Source organism: Crocodylus porosus, unplaced genomic scaffold, assembly GCF_001723895.1.
Source record: "Crocodylus porosus isolate Cpor-Errol unplaced genomic scaffold, CroPor_comp1, whole genome shotgun sequence".
Lineage (NCBI taxonomy): Eukaryota > Metazoa > Chordata > Crocodylia > Crocodylidae > Crocodylus > Crocodylus porosus.
The window spans coordinates 1,166,867-1,191,120 of NW_017728931.1; the positions used below are offsets into that span (position 1 = coordinate 1,166,867).

The 24,254-nt window shown below is 44.9% G+C and overlaps 1 protein-coding gene and 1 long non-coding RNA gene across 2 annotated transcripts in view; one reads left to right on the forward strand and one right to left on the reverse strand.

The window, feature by feature from the left end:
* Positions 1 to 9,892, reverse strand: part of LOC109316165 — a 23,044-nt gene extending 13,152 nt beyond the window's left edge. The window contains exons 1-2 of the long non-coding RNA XR_002102740.1: positions 9,810 to 9,892; positions 448 to 452 (exon numbers count right to left, since the gene is read on the reverse strand). This is a non-coding gene — a long non-coding RNA (uncharacterized LOC109316165). The remainder of the gene's footprint in view (positions 1 to 447; positions 453 to 9,809) is intronic.
* On the forward strand, positions 9,810 to 17,987 carry DSTN (destrin, actin depolymerizing factor). Its single transcript, XM_019544039.1, has 3 exons — positions 9,810 to 10,119; positions 10,391 to 10,467; positions 12,110 to 17,987. The coding sequence occupies exons 1-3, from the start codon at positions 9,860 to 9,862 to the stop codon at positions 12,217 to 12,219; spliced, it is 447 nt and encodes a 148-aa protein (XP_019399584.1). The 5' UTR covers positions 9,810 to 9,859; the 3' UTR covers positions 12,220 to 17,987.
* The last annotated feature ends 6,267 nt before the right edge of the window (positions 17,988 to 24,254 follow it).

Sequence of the window (24,254 nt, forward strand, 5' to 3'; positions counted from 1 at the left end):
CGGTCCCCAGCCTGCAACACCTTGGGTGGAGGGCTGCGGCTGCCCCACGGTGTCTAGGCCCTGTGACTAGCTTTATCCAGCAGTGACGGGGGGGCGCATTGGATGCAGCAACTGAGCATCCCTTGTGTGTAGCTGGTGGTTATGGCTGCCTTGAAGACCTTGCTGTGAAACTCGATCTCTTCCATGCAGTTGAGCATCCCCCTGAAAAAAAAATCTTTTGGTACCTTTCAAGAGTGGCTGGTCTCTCTTAACCAGGACATCTGCAGCCCCTGAATTCCTGTTGTGGAGAGCCTCCTCGCCTGCCCCCGCTCCACCAGGCTTTGTTTTTTCTCTCCTTGTAGAGGAGCTAAGCACCCTGTTCATCGTAGCCACAGCACTTGCTGAAGCAGAGCTATGACTCACTGAAAAGCATTTCCTTGTTCTCTAGCAGACTCCCTCCTCCCTCACTGCTACTGTTGTGAGGTAATGCCTCATTTGGTACCATTATGGTCCAGCATTGGGGTCCTGTTGCCTGAGGGGGATGTTCTTAATGGCAAATGCAGTGGTAGAAGGCAATTTACCTGCACAAGCCCAGTCAGTCAGGCATAATAAATACGATTTTCAGGCTGCTGCTCCAGAGCTGTTGACCTTTGCACAGCAGGTGCTTCAGTGGCATTGTACCACAGTGACAAGGCAAGACAATTTCAAGTATTGAAAAGTAAAAAAACTATAGAGAAGTGTATTAAGTGCCTGGTCTTGCTTATTTTCTCTCTGTTCCTCTTAATCTGCAAACCAGGAAGTACCACATTCTTTGAAGTGTTGGTGGGGGAAGGGCTGCCACACTTGACCTGGTGCTGTACAGCTCTACCTCCTTGGAGCTCATTTTTATCCTAAGCCAAGCTATGGCTGCATTTACAAAGGTATTAGCCAATTCATCTTATCAACCCTGGAGCCAGAAGAGGGCCCTTACCTTCCAGCCTAAACAAACACTTGACAGAAGAAAATCAAGAGTTTTTAGGTGAGAACTGACTTGGCTAGGGAGCATTCGTAAATGCTCAACTAACTTCCACTTGGACCAGTTAAAGTCAAGCCTACACAAAGTGTGTATAAATAGCTTCTGTAAGGCTTGTCTTGTCTAATACGATATCTTCTTGCATACCACGTGCCCCTGAATAAGAAAAATACCTTAATTTGACTTATCTTTTCAGAAGACAGAACAAATGCTCCCCCACCCCAGTAATGGCCACACAAAATGGAAATGGAGCCTGGTCTTCAGCTCACCCATGCTCCCTTTGCTGCACAGGAAAAAGCTTCAGTTTTACCCCTTTTGCAGCTGAACTGTTAGTAGCTCTTGGCTGAGCTGCCAAGAGCTAAAACTAACTGCTGCTGAAGATTGGCCTCTGTGTGTAGATCTAGACTTTAGAAAACAGCTAAGAAGTCTGCCGGGCTGTGAAATAGGAGAGGAGAGGCCAGGAGTTGCTAAATTCCAGATTCTTCAGTAAAGCTAGTGAAGAAAGGCTAACTTGATTTAATGAAACATGGAGACCTATTAAAAAAGGGCAGTGATTGTTAACACTTGAGTGAAGAGCAATTGGCAGGAGTTGGATTATAACCACCCAAGAAGTAAATTGACTACTGTCACACTGTCTGAATAGAATTGCCATTTCTGCTGTTCTGGGCAGAAAATCAGGGTCTCTGCTCAAGACATGCACCCCCAGTTCTGGGAAACTAATTCTTGGTGGAAAGGTGGTAAATATGGTAAACATGTGAGGGAATATGGTTAATATTTCTTTGCTCTGTGTGGACCTGGTGAGGTATTGCTTCCTATAACACCAGAATAGAGAAAATTGCTGGCACTGTCCCTCTAAAATAGAATGTAGTTAATGGGAGTGCTGTAAGAAGATACAGAAAGCTTGGGCAAGAGTTGCTTTTAGAAGTTGCAAAACCAAACTTCCCAGTTTCCCTTGGAAACTTCCACTTACTCAAAGCCAAGAGAGACTAGACAAAAATCTGCTAAAACATGGGTCCTTCGCTAATGAACAAAAAATCAGCACAAGCATGTTGGGTCTTGTTTCTTGAGAGAAGTAAGAGAGCTGTCTACTGAAAGTTGGCTTGTTCAGACAGGCCTATACCTGGTCTGAAGTGCATAAACCTGGTTTGGAATTGCTGTGGTAAGGCTTCATTTTGCTTCTAGTTAGGCAGTGTCTGAATCACTGAAGGGTCCCAATTTTCTCTTCCCATGCAGCTGGAGACTCATTGGAACAGGATAAAGATTGTCACAGCACAAACATGCCTTCTGCCAAAGGCTATTGATCCTGCTGCAAGCAGGAGAGGACAGTGGAGTATTCTACATGTGATCTCTGTAGTTCCTGCTTTTAAACATTTATGCCTTAGACTAAGGTTTAGTTTGTCATTGGCTTAAACTGTCCTATGGCCTGCAGAGAGCCTGCAGCTCTTTCTCCTCCCACCCCCACCCCCTTTCCTCCCTGCCCCTCAAAGCTATTGGTTAATAGTAATTTAAGCTTATAATTATTGTAATGGCCATCTTTCTGGCTGGAAACTCTTGGCAACTGGTGATGGGGCTGTGTTGGTTTTCTGTTTTTGTGCGCTCTCACAGGAGACAATTAGCCAGGACCCAAGCAGCTCTGAATGTTTCTGATCTACATCTGCAGCTGTCTGCATGAGAAAGGTGTCTTGGTAAACAGTATTTGGATTCATAGAGATCCCAATTGCTCCCGAGAACTCTGAAGGACCAGATCCATTGACCCCTTCAAAAGCAAAGAGGTTCCGTTCTTTGAAGGAACTCTAGAGGAGCACTGGAGTCCTAGAGTAACTATACCTCTGCCAGGAGAGCCTTCAGGTGTTGTGACAAGTCCCAAAGAACTTCTGCTGCATATGGTTTACATGCCCATGCCCTAGAAAGTGACTGTGAGGTAAAGGAAGGTCAGGTCTTTAGAGGGCATCAGCTGGTTTGTGTTAACTGGCTGTCTGCATGCTTTTACCCCAGCAAATGGAAGCTAACCCATGATAACTTTACCTAACCTTTTATCTTCTTTAAATGCCTATGTCCTATAAAGCTATACTTCTGCAAGAACCCAGTACCCTACAACTATCAACATCCTGCAGTGTCCTCTGCATGTCAGCCTTGACTCTGGAGTACATTAGCTCCACAACAGCATTCCTACTTTCAGGTGGCACAGTTCCTGTATTTGTTTTTTTGTGCACGTGTGGGCTGGGGTTAGTAAGCATCAGTGGGTACTAAAGACTACCAAATACTAATCCATGTACTGTATTTACCTGAATCTAAGATGAATTTGATTTTAAGATGACCTCCCACTAAGTATGTTTTCCACATAGAATCGAAATGATAGAAAGTAATTTTGATTTTTCTTTCGCTATAATTATATCTTCAGAGGAAAGAACATCTTTTTCTGGTGCTATTTAGTCTTTTTTTTTTTTTTTCTCTGCCTCTGCTTTTCTATCTCTTGCTTTTGTTTTATTGGTAGACAAAAGGCTAGAATGGAGCCTCGCTTTTCTTCCAAGACACCCAACTAATATAAAATACAACACTTATTCTGTAGACATGTCTTGCAGGCTTGCTGGAGTGATATGCAAATAACTGTACTACTTGCTGCTTTATGATGTGTAAATAATGGCCTCTTACACAACAGCAGTGTTGTCTTGTATCTTGCTCCAGATCTGAATCGGAGTTTATTCTACATTGCTGCAAAAAAAACCAAAAAACAAACAAAAAAAAAAGCCCTGCCCCAGTCTGCCAAAGGGCCAGCTGTCTGACTCAACAATGCATGTGTAAGGGAAGGAATAGAGGGGTCAATAGGATAGAACTCTGGACTGGTACTTGGTGATCTAAGTACACTATATATGAAATTGAAGTATTTGTTGGCAGTTAATAGTATAGTTGGCAGCAAATGTGCATTGCATGACAACATATGTTAGAAATCCTTAATTTAAATATGTTCTTTCACCTTTATAGAGACAACCTGGCTTCAGACCAAGTTGTCTTCCAAATTAGTTTATCCCAGCATGGATGACCCCTCTGTGTGTCTAACTGGTTGGGTTAGCTGTAAGGACATCCAGAGGTGAGGCAGAGCAGCTTTTGGTGGCATAGAGGCCCAAACTCTCCTAGATGACACAGGCGTGTGCTGAGTAACGAAAACTTAACAATTGTTAACAAGATTTACCGTACTAGATGAGGGATCATGGGTCAGATAGAAGTATGACATAGCAACTTCCTGTGTTATAAATGAACATCCTATTGGAGTGAGTGGAGGATGACTTAAGGTCCATCTCAATTGCTTTTGCTTCAGATGTTAAGAAGTAAATGTGTTCTGATTAATCTGACTAGCAATCCTGAGCATACAAAGTTCTGGGGCCTCTGTGTGCCTTCTAAATTAAGCCCAGAATGCTTGAGGAATGTAGTCTTGGGCTGTACGTGCAACTGAATTTATGTAAGAGCTGACTTCCAAGAACCAAATGTTTCCACTCATTTGACTAGAGATGGATAGTCTATGCTGTTTGGAGTTTATGTATGCAGTTATTTCCCAAACTAATGCAATTTTAAGACCCAGTTCTTGAGAACTTGAATGTCTAATTAAGCTATTTTACTATATGTAAACATAATGCTGTTATTGGAGAGCTGTCCTTTTCAAACCATGCTGTCTTTAGAGGGAGTGGACCTAAACATTAACCTTGCTATCACTACTTGGACCAGTCTCAACTCTCTAAATCTAGCCTGGTACTCAAACTCCAACTTAGTAATTTAAAGCCTTTCTTGGCTCTTCTGCTGTGGCCAGTGGAACAAAGACAAAGCTTATTCTTGTACCAAAATATTTAAGTATTCAAAATACTGAAGTTCTTGCTAACCAAAGATCGGGCTAATTTCATTGTCAAAGTTGCAGTGGAATTCAAACTTGCTGTAAAACACTCTTGCAGGTGTTGCATGCATCCCATGAATTTGCTTTCCAAACTCTCACTTCCATGCAGGGATGTGTAGATTTTTGCAGCCTTTCAGAACTATTCATGCAAAGAGGAAAAACTCTTTTAAGTTGGACTCGTGCTCAACTTGGGGTACTTGCTTATTATACTTGTAGAAAGTTTACAGTCATGCCATATTGCCTGTCTGCTACCTGCAGTTATCAAGCTAGGGCATTGTTTTCCCTTACGCTTTGGGATCTGCATGGCTCTGGATACCAGCTTTGGTTTGCAGATGTGGGAGAAGTACATAATGCTTGTAATATAGGGAATATAAAAGTGGCTGTGTCACTGCAGTGATGTGGGTGTGATATTGTCAGCCAGTTTACGTTTGGTTTCCCTCATACCTGCAGCAGTGTACATGGACTGGTATTGCTAGTTTTCTACAACATACAGCTTGCTAGCAGAGCAGTCCGTGAGAGATGCTGGAGGCGTGTTATGCAACTGTCAATGGAAAAAGGCAGCAACTAACTGTTTCATGAAAACCATCACAAAGAAACACCTAGCTCATACAGAGCTTAATAAACTTACGAGAATTCTTCCTACTCTTGACATTTCCTTCTGCTTCTACCACCTTGCCACGTTTCTCTTCCTGATGAGCTGTTGGAGCTTCCACTTGGCTTGGCTTTCTTTGCTTCCCACTTGTAACGCTACTGCCTTGCATTTCACATGCTTGGACAGGCCTCTAAGTGCTCTGGTACTGAACAGCATGGGCAGTTGTAGAAGCAGATCAGAACCACATGGCCAGGCTGTCCTTTACTGATGTGTTCTGGGAATTACTGAAATGGAGCCTATGAAACAGATCCTTACCTGCTGAATATTATAAGCGTGTTCCAATAGCGGTCTTGCATCCCTCAAGTAGCAGTCTTGCATTCCATTGAGTAGCTGTACTTGCAGTCTAGAAGTTTGTTGCTTTAAAGAATAAAGATGGGCTAAATTAAAAAATGTTCCACTACTTCTTTATGGGCTGTGCAGTGTAAGAATTGAACAAGTAGAGATGTACAGCATAGGTGCAAATGCCATGTTTTGGCAAAGCAGGGAAGTTGTGTTAAATGGAAATGAGATTATTTGTTTGGTAACTAGTGGATTTTTTTTTTTTTTAGGGTTGGCAAGCCAGTTGATTAACAGGTCAGATATGCAGTTAACTGGTCAATTGACAATTTTTTTTTCTTTTTGGACCTGTTGGTCAAAGATTTGTAGCAATTTTAGGAAAAAAATACTTTTATAGTTTCCTTTAACACATAGGTTTTTTACATTCTTTTGGTGCACTTAATGGGAATTTGTGCCTTTCCTGTATATTATTTAGATCTGTTGGCAGTTTTTTACAACTTTTGACCAATCTTTGCCTGGTGAATGGACCAAACTTTATTTGACCTGTCAGATATGCAGCCCTAGTGTCTTGGGTTTTTCTTTTAAACTGGATGTGGATTTTGAGTTGTTCTTTTCATTGCCCAGAAAACTAGAGTCTTAAAGTATAAACAAATAATAGTGAGGTTAAAAGGTGGGAAGGATGTGCTGTATGTCAGTTGCTCTGAGGTAGCTGGCCATGTGCCTGCCCTTAACCTGAGATAAGGAAGCAATGGCTATGCTACTCTAGTTTAGCTCCCTGGCACTGTAGGGCAGTGATTATAAACTCTTTTTTTTTGGTGTTGGACCCCCTTGGGAACTGCTTGCTCCTGGATTTTTTTTGACTACTGTACCTAAAAAATAGACTTGTGTTGCAAGTGATTCAAAGACTGCAACAAGTCAGTGATTTTGACCTGTGGATTCCAATTTGAAATCCTCTGGGTTTGCCTTGTGAATAGTATTTGTATACTTAGCAGTATTATCATGGGGTGCCTTGATATCCTATCAAAGGTGTCATGAGGTGCCACACAAAGGTTCTGCGTTACTCTGGCCAAGAATTACCTCTGTAAAGTAAAAGTAGGGGCACAAGCAATTACTGTATGGCACCTGCTCTGCAGTAATTTACTACAATTTTAGTTATTCGTGCCCCCTTGTAATTTGCTGCAGTTTTAGTTATTCATTCCTTGCTGTGGTTAAAATGTGCATTTAGTTAACTGTTGAGATGCGCATTTCTCATTGTAGTGCTGCTGCTTCTCCAGAGCTCCTGATGCGGCCATCTGCTGCTATAGACAAAATTACAGCATCATACTTCAGTTAACTAGCCAGCCAGGTGGGAGTGGGGGGAGTTATTAATTAAAACTTTCCAGTCATCCTAAGCTGTTACAACTCTCCTTCCACTATTCCTTGACATTATAGCCACTTGCTTGTACAAGTGGAAGTCAAACTTGTGCGCGGTTATCAGGCAACTTAAGATTGCCAAATATGGCTTGGTTGTCTTAACGAGTCATCTTAACCAGAGCAAACAAAATGCTGTATCATTATAGCTCTAGGGTGATGAGATCACTGCTAGTATCAGACTGCACAAGGAGTCTTCAAGTGGTTGGTGCACCATAATCAAAGACTTAGCATCATTGGCCACTTTGAAACATTTGCTGTGAAGCACCATCTCATATGACCACCTCTGCTTCCAGCACGCTGTGTCATACCTCTGGTCAATCTCAATTATCAGTTCCACATTTAAGAGTGAATTTCTGAGTTTCCAGACTGAATGCTCCTAACATTTTTGGAATCTCAAATGACTTTCCAGCAGCACCAGATTTCTTTATAAGGAAGCAACTTGTCTCCCAAATGGCAGGCACATTTCTGGCTCTGTGCAATAATGCAGGAATATACTTTTGGCTGCATAGTTCATACTGAAGCTGTTACAGCTTATTGCTAAGTTATTAACCTTTTTTTCCAAACTAATAACTATGATGACATAGCTATGAATTGTTTTAGGGTAATGGTTTTCAACTTTTTTTTTTTTCATTTGCGGACCCCTAAAAAAAATTGAATGGAAGTACAGACCCCTTTGGAAATTTTGAATGGAGGTGTCCACCCCTTTGAATTGTGCATGGGTGTTCACATATTTTTGATTATGGTCATCTTTTGATGACCCCTTAGAGATGGTCTGCAGACACCACCACCACCCTCCTCCCCTACCCCAGGTCCATGAACCACAGGTTGAAAATGACTGATTTAGTTTGGAGTAAAGGTAAAGGATTGGCAGTGGAGGATCATGTGGCATTAGTTGTTGCTTCCATAACATGAGGAAATGTTGAATCCTGGTATCCTTAATAAACAACCACAAATTCCAGAACCTAGTATCTTGCTGTCTTAAACACTTGGAAGCTCTGTTGCAGATTTCCTGCAAAGATTGCAGCCAAAGAGTCAGTGCCTTTCAACAAGCACCCTAATTACATTCAGTATGAAGCCACGTGCAGTGTCTTCATAGTTTCTGTTACTCCAGTCTTTGTTTTAAGAGGTTAACTTAAATTCAGAATTGGAGCTTTTCTTCATACTGTAAGGATTTTCAGCTTCTAGTTTTCTGCTACAATAGTATGTCTGGGCACCAAAAGGGAACCAGATCATTAGAAGGAGCTTTGAGCATTGCACCTGATCCTTATTCTGCGGTAAAACTCTCTTGTCTTCTAATATTGCTGGTCTCTGCTGCAACAGACAAACTGTAGACTAAATGGCTGCAGCCCATAAACTGTCAAAAGCAAAATTGCCTCTGTTAGCAGTCCAAAATCTTACTATAAGAACCATGTTTACTTGCAGATGATCCTCCCCCAACACTAGCTGCATCCGGTTGTTTCATGGCATGGGTGTGCTTCCATATTGTAGCCAGCAAAGAACAGGAGTGCCTGAGTTCTAACGCAAGGCATGAACTGCCAAATCTAAGGGCAGCATTACATGAATTGTGATGTTTAAGTTGACTAAGGAAGGGATTGAGAGAGGCTTGAGACAAGAATGTAGCAATCCTGCCACATGTGAACTATATAAAATGCTGCAACCTCAGGTCTGTATTAGTTTCCCTGTGCCCTTTCTCTTGCCTGCTCGAACTTCAGTGTTATCCTCTTGGCAATATCTGAACTGCCAGTGTGGTCCTCACACATGGAAGTATATCTCAGTGTACAAACCTGATGATGGCATTCAAAGCTGTTGGAGATGCATGGGAAGAAGGCCCAGCTGTTCTTCAGTTCTGAAGAAGCAGTGGACTTGGGAGAGAGTTCAGTCTTTCTTAACTTCCCTTGCTGGCATTTATTCCCAGTTGGGTTTCTTTTAATGTTAGTTCTGGGTTTCCATCTACTCCTGTGTAAAGAACCTCTTGGTGTTTAGGAGAGGAGAGAGCGTTCCATGAGATGATTAAAATAATCCAATGAGGGAATTTCGATCAAGAGCGAAAAGCTCATCAAACTGCATCAAGGTAATGTAAGATTGCAGGTTGGTTGGTTTCTTGTCTGACTAGTTCTTAATAAAAGCATGAAGCTCCTGAGTTACTTACACAAGTTATTTTGTAGCTGTTCAGAGCTGAAGCCCAAATGTTGTACGTAGGCTACGTAAACTGTCTGTAGCAAATGGTGCGAACCACAGGTGCTTATGAGGCCAAAATATGCCTATAATTTCTCTTTCCAAGACCCAAAGTTCACCTGAAAGATACTTCAGTGCAAGAAGGGTCTTCCTTCTTTTCCACAGAAACTCAGTTTCAGTAACGGATCTCAAAGCTAACTGTAGTCGGGCATTTTCAAGTTAAACCATCCTCTCCTTCTGTAACTACTGATTCATTATTTCAGATCGTGACAGAACAGTTGCTTCTTTTGTATTATGGCAAGAATGGCTTTTCTTCTGGTCTTAAGCTTGGCTCTTGCACACCAAGTTGTACAATAGCTCCCTAGATTGAGGTGAACGATCAAAATGGTGGACCTGAAGTTCTTTATGGTTCTTTCAACAGGCATCAGGAGTACAAGTGGCTGATGAAGTATGCCGTATTTTCTATGATATGAAAGTTCGGAAATGCTCCACTCCTGAGGAAATCAAGAAAAGGAAGAAGGCTGTTATCTTCTGCCTCAGCCCAGACAAAAAGTGCATTGTTGTGGAAGAAGGCAAAGAGATCCTAGTGGGAGATATTGGTGTCACGGTTACTGATCCTTTCAAGCACTTCGTGCAAATGCTGCCTGAAAAGGATTGCCGCTATGCCTTGTACGATGCAAGCTTTGAAACAAAGGAATCCAAAAAAGAAGAGTTGATGTTTTTCTTGTGGTAAGCTGCAAATGTGGTTTATGTAATTTAGCCTTTTAGTTTAGCATATACACTGTTTTTTGTGGTGCAAAATTAGCTGGCAGCATATTATAGATTTATCAGCCTGCTGCTGAGCGTTGTGATAAGGTGGCTGATCCCTTTATCATAAACCTACATGTAAAAGATTTCTAGGTGTTCATTTTCCACCAGACCACTGCTTATCAGTTCTCTTGAGCTTGTGTGCAGGATATCAAAGGTTGTAACTACTTTCCTTTTGGTCTGTCCAACCCAGGGCACCAGAAATAGCTCCTCTGAAAAGTAAGATGATCTATGCAAGCTCCAAGGATGCTATCAAAAAGAAATTCCAAGGTATGTAACATAGCTAACACTGCCTGACCTGAACTAGATTTCTTTTGCAGTGCAATTGCTAACTGCCTTGTAGGTACCAATAATGGATGAGTACTTCAAGTGACATTACCTGTAACATGGTTAATGTTCCTGATAAGAGAGAGACTGCAGTTAAAATTGTGTGTGTGCAGTGAAATGGCCCCTGGTGTTGAAGTCTTGGAATTAAAACAGATTGCTCAAACTCTGAAACCATTACGGTGCCAGGCACAGCAATGCTTCCACAGTAGCATAACTTGGAAACAAGGTTTAGATTCTTACTATTAATCTGGACCTTATTGGTAGCTGTCTCTGCATGGCACGGTATCACAGCTCTGCTTACTGAAGTACAAAGCCTTCCAAACCAAATACTACACATTTCAAGAGCACTTGTGTTGACATAGCAAGTGATGCTCCTACATTAGCTTGGCTGAATATAGCCTTTAAAGGAGCATTAATGGACAGGGAGTATAGCAGAAGCAGCTGGATGTATATTACATGTCTCACTTCTCAAGGACTTAATGTAGTCAGAAGGTTATACATCAACTCTTACTCAAAAGGCTATTTGCACCTTCAACCTAAAATTTATTTAGATCTTACTCGTTTGAACTTGGGCACATCTCTGCAACAACAGAATGTTGGGAGTTGAATTCAGTAGTGCTAAATAACCATAGCAAGGAAGGCTGTTAGACTGAGAGCTGCCCTCCAAAGCAAGAGACAGGGATGCTATCATCCACCTGCTGTCTCCAGCATGGCTGTTGCCCCTTGCACTAGCAAATCATGCTAATTCCTTCTTCCAGTTGTGCTGGACATGGTCTGTTTCCCTGTTGACTTACCCATATCTGAACCTTGCTTTCTAGATCTCCTGTCAGTAATAGGTGGCCCTTCATATATTGCATCAGAACCCTGTACCAAAAAGCTATGGTACTAATGTAAAACTGCTAGCCTCACTCGCAAAGGAGACTAAAACTGGGAAGGGCAAAACTAGCATGCACCCTGGTGAATTGTACATCCCAAAGTTGCACAGCTGCACCATGGATCTGTGCATGAATGCCAAAAAGGTGGTAAATTCAGTAGGACTTGAGCATCTATGGCAATGGTTCTCAATCTTGTTTAGACTCAAGGAACCTCCCTTTGCTGTTCTTAATTCAGTCACACCCTCTGGGCTGGATATAGAGAGCGCTTCTTTCCCAGTTCAAGGGAGACCTGTCTCCCCTGCTTTTGTCTTGGTGAATAAAGTCCAGGGGCTGTGTTTCACTTGGTGGAAAGTGCAGGGGTAGAGGTGGCACTTCCTGTATCCTGTCCAGTAGTGGTGTCACTGGCTTGCTCAAGAGCTGGGACTGATGGGAGTAGCTTCAAGGTGGCCCCTCCCATCAGGCCAGGCTGCAGCAAGGTATCTTCTCTTGCTGTAGCCACTTCCCCATCCAACCAACACAACATTTCCTGGAAAGGGCAGGATGGCACCCTGGCTCAGAATTGCAGACCTTTTGAATTCAGGGCAGGACTGCTATGTGCTTGAAATGACTAGGGTGCCTCCTTTAGCTCTTCATCTGTACATGTTTCTAATAAATTATGATGTATATAGAACAACTGTTGCATCATTGAATTTTTTTGCCTCTCTTTTTAGGCATAAAGCATGAATGCCAAGCAAATGGGCCAGAGGATCTCAACCGAGCTTGTATTGCTGAGAAGCTAGGAGGTTCCCTAGTCGTAGCTTTTGAAGGCTCTCCTGTGTAGATACCAAACAGTGCCACAACTCTACAAGCATTCCACATTTCATATATCCCAAATGTAAAGCAAACATCCTAGGCCAGGGTTTCACTAACTGTAGGGAATCTGTCTTGTAGAATAAAGTAGACTCTTGAGCTGTAGTTCATATATGTACAAATGACCCTAAATAAATCAAGTCTAAGGATTATCTCTGTGTATTAATACTTGCATTGGCTGACCAATTGATAGACATAATCAGGCAGGTTAATAACAGCCTCTAAAGCTTCTGGTTCAGCACCTCAAGGGATGGGGAAGTCTGGTTTCTCTCTCTTTGAAGTTGGAGCAAATTAATGCCTCTTCCTGACTTCTTTTTTTGTGGCTGCCAGCCAGCCAGGTTATGAAATTCTTCTCATCTGTTGTTTCTTAACACAAGATTAAAGCGCCTTTTTAAGTCATACAGTGATGTGAATACATCTGTGTAAGCATGAAGATAGGTATTAATACCATAAATAGCTGACTTACAATTGCTAAACAGTTCCAGTGCTATACTAGTAAATAGCTAATCCTTCAGCTAAATGAAAGTATAAATAGGCATGCTTTCCTAGAGAAATAGTCCTCAGTCTCTTTGTAAACCCACTGTCTTCTACTCGTGTTTAATAGCTCCCTTCTGGTACATTCTCTAATTAATGAAGTGACTTAACACCTCTGCTCACATGAGTGCAAACAGTGTTGGTCTTTAACAGATCCTCCAAAGGTGGGGTTTTTGAGGCTTCTTAATTGAGTCTTGTTTCAGGCTCTTCTATTCATTTATAGCACAGCTACTGCAAGCATTTGTTCTAAACACCTGCAGTGAGTTACACTTGTTCTCTGTTCCCTTGTATTAACAAAACCTGGATTGGAACTAGTCTGATTTAGTTTAACTAGGTAAAAAACAAACCATTCTGATCAAAATGGCTTAACCCAGGCTACTCTTCAAAGTTGAGCTTCTAAAAAGCTGTGGAAATGCATAGAAATGTATTTCCATCTGCTTTGAAATTTGACTTGAAGCTGTTTTCCACCAGCAACAGAACACATCTGACCTAATGTAAATGCTGTGAAGCTTCCAAGTATAAATTGTGTATAAAAGGCAGTTTTAACTAGTCTTGCATGGACTTGTTCTGATTTTGTGATGGAAAAACTAGCTTCTGATGCACTATTGCACTCTGTGCTGTGCCAAGCCCTGCCTGTCTCAAAAGGGGGAGTTTACCTTTCTTTAGTTAATGCCTGACCCCCTCTCCAGCTTCCAGGGTGACAGTTCCTGAAAAGCGTACAGCAGATTCTGCACTACAAAGCAGAACAAGCCAAAGACCTTCATACCCAACAAGCTTAAGCAGTTCCTTTCTGTGCCTCCTGCCAGTGATGTGGAAGAGTCGAAAGGTGCAGTGTCAGCAAAGACAATGGTATGCACATATGCATCTCTTGAAGTGCATGGTGCTTCTCTTGGGCCTCGCTCTTGCATAACAAATTTGTTGGCTGTGGTGCAGCTGTTCAGTTAGTGCTGGCTGCTGCTCCCTTTCCTTCATAGCCTTTTCCCTCCAGTAGGCAGCTACCCTAGGCTTAGCAGGGGGATGAGGTACTGGTTGGAGCATAGCCTGGGTTCTTGCAGTCTAACCCATTGTATGCCTCTATTTCCCGACAAGGAATGGGCCTCATAAGCATGAGTTCTTTTTAAACCTCAGTAACTCCCTGTGTGTGATCAGTGTGGATGCAAGGTGTGTCTGACAGGCCTTGTCAGAGCTCCTGTGTGCATGCTAGAAGTGAAGTGGTGTTACTGGCACTAGTTTGATGGAGTAGAACGGAAGCTTGCTCGTTAACATGCCCTTGGGTCCTGCTAATGCTAAAATACCACCGCTGCTGGGGGCTTAGAGGTAGCCAAAGTGTGATGCAACCTTTCAGCTCCCTTAATTCCTTGCTGAGATACAATTTGCTCCTCAGGTTAGGGTAGCCAATCCACACATCTAGTAGGTAAGCACAGCATCTTTTTTGGATATGGGAACAGCAGGAATAGGTACAAAACACCACCTTGCAGAGTTGGCAGTGTAGTCTGCTATAGCTCCTTGGCATGTACCAGAAAAGTAGAAAGTCTGCCTTCTTGCTAAGGGTATAACACCAAACCGTCACTGCTAGTAAAACTTTTGTGAGTGTCTACCCAGCAGCCTGGAATAGTCTTAGCTATTAGCGCTCAGATCTTTCTGGCCATTCAACTTGAAATATTTGCCCACAGGACCTGCAGACTCCTTGAGCTAGGAGAATTGGAGTAAGATTAATACTGAACTGAATTGCTCTTCATTTGTTCATATTGTGTAGGTGGTTACAAGTTGGTAAGTGATGGTAGGGTTTACTGCTAAGATGAGGAAAGCAGCAAGTGAAGAAAGGTTCAGCAGTAAATGCTTGTGTGCAGTGACTACGTATTCTGGTTAAACCTGGTAATAGATTGTTACATATTTATTAGGTAGCCTTTAATGTGCTATCAATATAAATTGTTGCAGTCTGGAATTATCTAGTCTAAGGCGCAGATCTGCCAAGTATCAAGTACTTCCTGAAACGGAGAAGGAGAAAGCTATTTTAAAATTGCTGTTACCAATGTTCTAACTTTGCATAATTCTGTGACTAATAGCCTAATAAAAGTTCCTGCTTGCCCTAGGCGGCTGAAATACTTGTATCCGTCTAAAGTCCAGCCTTGAACAGATGTGGCTTGAGTGACAAACTGGGAGTGGCACTGCCTAACAAACAAAGATTCCAAATGAGGGTTACTGCTGACCTATGTTTCTTAAGAAATGGGTTAACATTTCTAGGAAAAACCCCAGATCAACTGGAGTCTGTGATAGTTTTGCCACAATTTTTCTTTCTTGTATCTGAAAGGGTCTAGTGCTGGTGGAGATGAAGTGCAGAGAAATCAGGAACAGATTTGATCTGAAAGATGGTTAGACATTGTCTCCAGCATAAGAGGACTTTAGGTGTATAGAACAAGGATCCTCAAAGGTGGACCACCCCACCCCACGCTCGGAGGAGCTGAGCCGTACTGACTTCATTAGCACTTGCATGTGCTTTAAACTGGATAAAGACCAGACATCCCATCTTCAGTTGATCTGAGTGACTCTTGGCTGCCTTTCTGGAAGCCTTCTCAGGAACAGTACTGTTCTCTAGAACTAGCAAGCAGCAGCTACTTGAATTTGTGGTGCTTTACTAAGTAAATCAGTATCTCTGATCCTGAGGAGAGGGGTGGAGGGTTCTCCATAGGTCCTCTACTTCTGTTCGTATGACAGGTTGGAGAAGGGACAGTTTGGTGTCAGGGAAAAGGATTTCTTCTCACCTATGTTTCATTTTCTTCAAGTTAAAATTTTCTTCCTGTCCCCATGGTCTTTCAGGGGACAAAACTTGACACAGGAGATTCATGCAAAGGAAAGTTTCCTATGTCTTTAGGGCTAGTGGGGTTGGACTTCGGGGCAGGAGAGAGGGAAGGAGGAATAACCAAAATTAATCTTGGAGAAGTGAAGAGCAGCTTTCTTTCGCAGCCATGCAGGCATATGTGTTCTTTATTAATTGCATAGAGGGGCCCAAAGCATTCTGAGCACAATGGTTTGAACTTGTAGGCATAGAGTCATTGGAGACTGTACCTTGACTTCAGAAAAAATGATGTGTCTGTCGTTTCTCTGAGCATCAATGGTGGTTGTAGGGGCAGCATCTCTGAAAAGCTCTTTAGGGGTTGACTTTAGACTAGTTAATGCAATCTTTCTCTGTGAGACCAACCTACTGTCCTGTAGGGAGCAGATGGCAGAGGTGGGGATGAAAGGCAGCCCCCTAGACTGTTATGCTGCTATTCCCTGAACTTCACCCCTTTGACCAGATGTGCTGCTGCATGGCCCATCCCTGCCTTCAATATACCTGCCAGTGGTAAGATAAGCTGGGTCCCCATCGTGGAGACAGGTTTCTGCTGTGAGTAGGGAGGTCTCACTGTGGTCAGGGCGTATATGTGGTGATACTAAGTCAGCTGGTGGAAGACCATTCCTTGCCCTGATCCCCAAGGAGTGGAAGGAAGTGAAGATCCTCCCCCTTCTCAGCCCAGCAAGAAAGGGGGAGCTCAGCCTATGCATCTATGCATTTGCAGCAGTAAAGGCGTACATGATCTCAGTGGTAGGTGCCTGTGTGTGAACAGAAAAAGTGTGAACTCAGTTTGGAAGCCACCCAGCTCTGGAAGCAGCAACTGGAGCAAGGCAAGGCGGATTTTTAGCAGCTGAAGTACGGATGTGGGCAAGGGTTGGCTAACATTTTCCATCAATGGGAAGTGGGATGGACAATGGAATCTTTGGTAACCAATTGGTAACATAACTGCAACCTTCTAAATGAGCCTGGCAAAGCAGTGAGTACTGCTGCTTATATTGACTAGAAACCAGGGAAGAACTCTTGGTGTAAGCAATGGCTTGGAGCTGTTTGTCTGCTCCAAGCCTTCATGCTGATGTAGCTACATCAATAGCAACAGTGGAACTGGGTACAAATCTCTGGTGTGGGTGAGGATGTTAGGAGCAGAAGAAAGTGACTGAGAGCTGGTGGAAGGACCTGAAGCAAAAGCATGGCCTACAGGGAAAAGGAAAGCAGAAGTGAGCAAAGTGCAATGCACTAATAGCCTATGGAAGAGGAATTGGCAACAAGGCAATAGAAATTTTGCAGGCAAGAAGAGCTCTCCAGTGTGTGCTTGAGGCAGAAAGACAAGGAGTGAAGGCTGTAACAGAGTGTAGGGTGCCAATGCAGCACTTAATGTAGGTGGCTGAAGGGATGTCAGAGAGAAAGAGGGCTGATAGATATGCTGTACGTGAAAACAAGCTGGTATGGGTTACATTGCTGGACTTAAAGCAGCAGAGGTCGTCGCTGTTATGTGGAGGTTGGCTGCTTGGAAGTTGAAGCAGGTAGATGCATGTCTGTAGTGGGCTGTAACCCCAGCCATGCAAACTTATTTCAGCTGAGCACTTGGCCCAGGGAATCCTTTAAAGTCTCTCTTCTTTTATAAGATGGGAGCTTTTACTACAGAAAGTATCTGCGCTGTGGAGGTTGGCTGGACTTGACTGCAAGGTTCTTTTACCCTCATTGTCCACAATGGAGCCCCCCCATGTACAAGGTGGTAGGCTTGACAACAGCAAATTTGTGTGCTGATTAAGGTCTGCACCCACTTGCTAGGTAACAAACTTCCCAATGCAAATGTGGCCAGGGGTGCAGCTAAAGGGGACCAAAACCTATTAAGAACTAGGATGAAGCTAAATAAAACTCACAAGAGGAAGACGGCGTGTCTCTAGCATTTCTCTCCTTTTTCTTATCCACTGTATCACTGCAAGCTTCTGAAAGGTTATAGCAAGTCTTAGCTGTCAAAGGGTCAGATGTAGATTCACACCTTTCTCCAAATGACCTGCTTCTACTGCTGTTTCCAGGGCTTCAGCCTCCCATGACCAGCCCTGACCCATCTTCCCACCCTTAACAAAAAAAAATAATAATAATAAAAAATTCACAGACATTGATGTTGGGTCATTGCATTCCTCACCTTAAAGATGAAAAGCTTTTTCTCACATTTAGTGAAAGTTGTCCCACATACTGTCTCCCTTCCACCTCATTGCCCACCTTTTCAATGCCATGTACCTATTTTGCTGTTCTGCCCTTTCTCTTTGCTCTGTATCTTTGGGTCTCTCTGTTATTGCTATCGTGTTACGTTTTTATTATCTTGGCCTGTTTTACACAATGATCACAATAAAGGAAATGGTTACTGCAAAGAGAGGAGAGAATTGTGTATGGCATTATTGTCCTGTTAAACCTACAACCCAGGGGGACCCTCTTTTTTTCCCCTGCGTTTGGACTGCATACAAACAGAAAAGCACTCTTAAGAAAGATGCCCTTTTTGACCCAAATGCAAAAAAAAAAAAAAAAAATTGCCTGTTCTTTTTTTACAAGACTAATTTTTTCGAAAGTTCATGTCCTTTGGCACATCAGCACATTGCATTTACTACATTTAACAAGCACAGGCTCTGGATGGCTGGTGTAAAAATCTCTCTCTAGGGAGATGCAAAGAATTGAAGAGAGCTCTGAAGAGTGGGGGGACATACAATGATTAGCTCCCAGGAGCTTTTCCTGCAGATGGGGCAGGACCATCAGGTGCTTCAAATTCTCTGGTGCTTCATTAGATTATGGGGCTAATGCCACTGAAGCATTGCTCCCGTCGCTTTGCCTAGTGGAGATAATCCATTGTGGTAATGTTGGGGGTTTCTTTTGCTACCCTAGCTACAGCACCTTCCCAAGCTTAGTCAGCTTCCATTAGCCTAGCTGCATCCAAATGTGAGTGCAAAAGAGTGCATAAACTACATTTTCTACAGCAGTGGTTCCCAACCTTTTTTTTTGTACCAGCATCTATTCGTAAACATCAATGGTCAGTCTCTACCCAGTGCCCCTCACTCCCACCCTGCTGCCCCCAGCCCCTCAGAGTGTGGTGCAGGGGGTGGGTGTGTGGGCTTGGGGGAGGAGGGGGCCACAAACATCCCCTTGCAGGCTGGAACTGCAAGGGGAAAAGCCACAGTTTCCCACTTTTTTTTTCAGAGCGAAACCTATTTTTAGTGTTTTCATGACCTGTGCATATATTTTTGCAACCCACTTCTGGGTTGCAACCCATGGGTTGAGAAACTGCTCTACAGGGTGTGAGCTCCTCTATGACAACTGTGCTGGAAAAGCTTTGTAATGTGGATCAGGCTTCACCATGCATTCAACAAACAAGGAGACTTGCTGGGAGAGAGTATAATAAACTACATGAGGGAGCCAGGTACAGAGCAGAATGTACTTCTCCATGTTAGGTTTTAAAGGCCAGAGGGAGGGCTATGCTGACCCCAACCTCACAGTCATACTGCATAGGGAAGACCTATGCTATGCAGCCAGAAGAGCCATGAGCAGCTTTCAAAGGGCCCTTTGTGAGGAAGCAAGATAACTGCCACACCTACCCAGTCCAGGAGAGGATACGGCACAGAAAACAGGGAGTGCAGCTTGGCCTTTGGGCAAGTGAACTTTGCTCCCACAGCTGCTGCCTGATCTCCAGTGTACTGAGAGGCATAGCGAAGGGCAAGGCAGGTGGTAGCAGGCATAGAAGGTGCTGTGGGATGATGTGTGGGCAGAGCAGGTGCCCCACCACTGGGACGATGCTAGGAGGAATAGAAGGATGGCTGTGCCTGGAGCCATGCATTCTCAACACTTGGACTCTGCTCCTGGCCTCAGTCCCAGTTCATCTCTCCTCTGCTATACAAGGACAGCATGTCTTTGTCCTGTACCATGTGCCACATCCCAAGCACAGAGGTGCCTGGGGCAGCATGTCTCAAGGCATCCTTCACACTGGCCCTTGTGCTTATGTTCTTTATCTGCGTGGGCGATTATGGCATAAAGTCGCCTCGGGAACCAAAGGTCATGACACTCTTCTTCCCCTCGTCTGCCCCCAGAGCTGCACATGCTTGATTTCCTTTCCTAACCAGGGTATTGCTACTTCTGCATTTTTTAAATCCCAAATCTAAACACATTTTCTCCCTGGGGAGAGCAGGCAGTGCAGAGCTGCAGTTACATCACTTGCTGCATTATTGGAAGGCACTTAGGCACTGTGACAGCTTCTGCTCTGAGGGCTAGGCTCAGCGCAGCACCCTCCCAGCTAGTCAGACACCAAGCCAAGGCACAGAGGTGGATAACCAGGTCCATGTGACAGCCAAATCCCAACAACCTTAATACTCTATTATTTTAGGATGTTCATCCTCCCCATTACTCATTTGGAAGAGGCACTCAGCTCCCTCCAGCCACCCATTTTGCATTTATGTTCAAAACCACATCTAAGGAGATGGGACAGACATGATCTACTAGAAGACCTGCCTTGGTTGGGTCCGTTGAGGGGCAAGTAACTGCAGCCAGGCCCAGTGGCACAAAATTTATGCGGCATAGCTTCTCTCAGACCCCAGGCTGGGCCTAAAGCTCTGCTTATCCGAGGAGCAGCACTGAGCTCCCCCCCCAGGGGACCATCATCAATGTTCTCATTACATTGGAGAGAGACAGAGTGTTTAACAATCTAGGGAGCCAGTTTCACAAGCACCTCAAATATTTTAATCATATTCCACACACCCCCATACTCTCCCCAGCTCCCTCCCACAACCCTTGCTATCCCATGTCACTTGGGTTTCTTCTCGTCTTGCAGAAAGAGTTGTGCAGCCTCCAGCCCCCCAGCATGAGCCAGAGCCTGCCAGTCACAGCCCTGCATTCCCATGCTGAGGTGTGCTTCCAAAAAGTCAGAACCAGGAGATGGTTCGGCACTAGGTCAGGGAAGCCCAGTGGGGGGAAGCTGAACTTGGCAGATTGTGAACGGCAGCACAGTCACTCAGGAAACTAGGCCTGCAACAGGACCCCATGCCAGTTCCTGAAGGAAAAACTCAGCTGGCGGAGTTGCAAAAGCATCCAAGGGAACACAGATATGGCAGAAGCTGCAGCCTACAGCTGAGTTATGGCTTGTGGGCAGATGACCAAGAAGAGGAAGTTAATGAATGAAAGGAACTCAGTTCTCCTAATATCTCCTCCCCCCTTCTTCCCCCCCCCCCAGACTCAGGACTCTCAGGAGAGCTCAGTGCCTGCCAAAAGAGGTCAGATTATATCACCACCACGTTTTGCAGGCAACTATATAGTTCAACTTCCTTCTGCACCAGCTTAAACCAGCCCCTGGCAGGGCTTCCCTGCCATTAGGCTCAGATACTTCAAGGTATTTAAGGCACGCAGACCTGTGTCAAAGCCAGGAGAACCTGGCTTTCCTACCTTGGGATACAAACACTGGGGCTTTCTAAGTGGCCTAAGGGCATTAGGCACTAGCACATTTTTGGCATTCAGCGGGGAGTAGGCTCCTAACCCTCCTAGACCCCCTGCAAAACAACCTGGCTGACACCCTCCACCAGGATTTCAGTAAGCAAATTAGCCAAGCAGGAGGAAGAGGTGCTGCTAGGCTTCCAGGGATGCACCTTTTCTGTCTGAAAAAAATATAACAGAAGCGTGAAAGCAAGACTATAGCAGGAGAACCCAAAACAAGGGTTAGTCCAAATTAAACAAGGAAGGGTCACTTAGGATCACAGGAACAGGCAGACAGGGGCCAGGCCCCAGGTCCTTTCCATCCAGTGCCATATCTAAGGCACTGCCATATCCAGGTCATGCAGAGAGAGCTGCCAGACCCCCCATAGCAAGCAGGCTGAGGGGCAATTGTGCCTCTCCCTCCCCCGCAACAACCTCTCCCCATGATCTTTGTCTTTGGGCTGCAGAACAAAGGTTCTCACATTCTGCCCCCAGGAACCTAGGACTGGAAGGGACCACCAGGGCTATCAAGACCTCTCATTATCCCAGCACTACCTAGTCACTGATTAGTAATCAGTCCCTTGTTGAATCTTGCTAAGGTCTCAGCCTCAGCATCATGCCCTAGGCCAGAGCTCCTCCCGTTGCAGAATGGAACAGTTTGATGCCTGAGCATGGCATTCATCTATCCTGGAAGGTGAAGCTGTATCTTTTCATGCTGCTTTCTTTCACTGCTGTCTCCCTCCCACATCTGTATGTTAGTGTGATGCACATGGCAGGGGCTGCTCTTTGTCATCCTCTAGAAGCAGACTGAAGAACAAGGTTGGAGTTTTATGCACTTTATGCTTTGTACTGGGATACATATAGAAATGACCCTGATAAAGGGCCTATGTTTACAGGCCTGGTTTGGGGAAACTCAACACCTGTTAGCAGCAATGCAGTTGATAATGTTTTTAGAACCAGCAGCACTAGAGTGGGGCAGTTAGGTAGTCCATGCCATGTATAACCCCAGTCCTCCATGTGCATTGTAGTGACAACTAGGTTCAGACCCCACTGTTGACCCAAGTATGAGTTTTCTCCCTGTAAGTGCTAGAGAAGAATTTCAGAAGTGTCTCAGTGATATAGGCTCCTCACTCTCACTTCCACAAGTGACCTAGGCCCTGAGGCTCCTAATTCCTGCTGACTCTTCATTTTCACACTCTCTCAAATCACTTTGAAATTTAAAAATAAAGTGCCAGCAAGGCTGAGGTGCAAAGTCAGAGTTTTGCATATCATGTAGATTTATGAGCATCTCCAGTGCTCTAGCGGGAGGAGTACACTCCCAAGTACAGCTGCCTCCCCTCCCTGGCTTCTGCTAACACATGACCCTCCCTTGCCCCCAACAGATGAGAGCCATTTTCAGCATGCTTTAGTGTGCATGGGCAGCACCCCCAAGCAGTTTGACCACTGCATTTTTGGGGTTGGTGCATGCCAGTGACAGCAGGTGTGCAGGGTCTGTCCTTCACTGGCATTAGAGAGGCACTATCTGCACCATACCCACAGCTCCAGGCAGCTGATGAAATTCAGTTTCCAGGGAAAACGAGCTACACGGCCAACACCAACAGCTAGCTGGCAGGTGGTAGATGCTATAGGGCCCTTGAACACCCACCCAGCCCCTTGTGAGAAGTGATTCAGCTTCAGGCTCAGGTTAGAGTTAACCAGGTGACCAGTAACCTTTCCCACCCACTCAAACACCCCCCAGGAAGATTCAGCCAATGGCATCACATGGGGAGGCCAATGCCTGGCTTTCTGCCCAGTCAAAGCATTGGAGGCCTGGTTCCCTCTGCTGGGATGCAGGACTCCGACCCAGTTACGAACTGCTGGCTGCTCTTGGCCCCCATTGCCAAAATCCTCTGGGAAGGAAAGACAATCCCCCATGCAGGATGCACCATATGCCAATGAACACAAAGCTGGCCATGTGGCAGCTGCCAAGGAAAACACACTGAGCCCTTTCCAGCCCCACGTTCCTCCTTCACTGAAAGAGAAAGAAGCTAATGGAGGTGGGTGGGGGCAAGCTTTCAACTTGGGATGAGAGCCAAGAGGCCCTGCTCCTCTCAAGCTGAAACTTGGTATCATGCCTGGAGCCAGGAAGGGACATGGTTGTCTGGAAACAGTTTACATCCACATAGCTCATGGTTAGTCATCAGGTAATAACCAGTGAGTCCTGTGCCCAGCTGTAGTCCCAGCAGGGTTCCTGGACCAAGCGAAGCCTGGGGGGTGTTCTCTTGGCAGAACAGCCCCTGGCCCCATGTCGGCCCATCCCCCTTTGCTTGCTCTTTAATCCATGCATACAGGAGGCAGGGAGTGGTGGTGGGTGGGACTGGGCACTACTTTTCCAGAGATGGGACAAATAGAAGGTAGGGAGCATTGCTTCTTCAGTGACACACATCCACTGGCACCATCTGAACATGTAGGAGCCTATTGCTCCAGGGCCTGTCCTTCCTCCTCCCCCACATCAATGGAAGAATAGCACAGTGCCCTTACCCTGCTCACCACCTTGCCACAGGCATAGGCACAGTGAGCTCATGGGCAGCAGACGAGGAAAGCCTTACCTGCCTGGGCACTCTACAAACTGAAGGCAGCCAATACTGCCCTAGCAGCTTACTCTCCTAAGCACTCACTTATTTTTGCGGGGGAGGGGGGTAAGATGATGGACACATGGAAAGTTTTACACATTTCACAGGACAGCCCTCTCTACCTGAGGAGCCCTTGGGCCCCCATCTACTCAGCCGCTCTGGCTCTGGTAGCAGCAGCCCCATGGCAGGGGCTCCGTAGGTCCCTGTTTGCTTCCCCCTTGCCCCAGATGCGCCATCAGGTACAGGTATGCCAACTCAGGCAGAGGCTCCCAAGGTGGGGGGAGAACCACCATCCCACTTGCCACACAGCCTCTCTCCCCCCATATTACTGGTGCCCCCGTTACCCTCACCTAGTTACACTACTGGCCCCAGGTCACTATTGTAGGCTTGCAGAGGGTAGCAGGGAACACAGGGAAGTGCTCCAGTTCAGGGTGTTTTGGATCCAGAGGCACCTGCCCTTCATGTGCACACTATCTCGCTCCAGAAAACACAGTGCCAGAACATTGCACTATGGGAATTAGGCCTTGTCCAACACCTAATTTCATCTTGGCTTTTTTGATAAAAAAAAGTAACAATATCTAT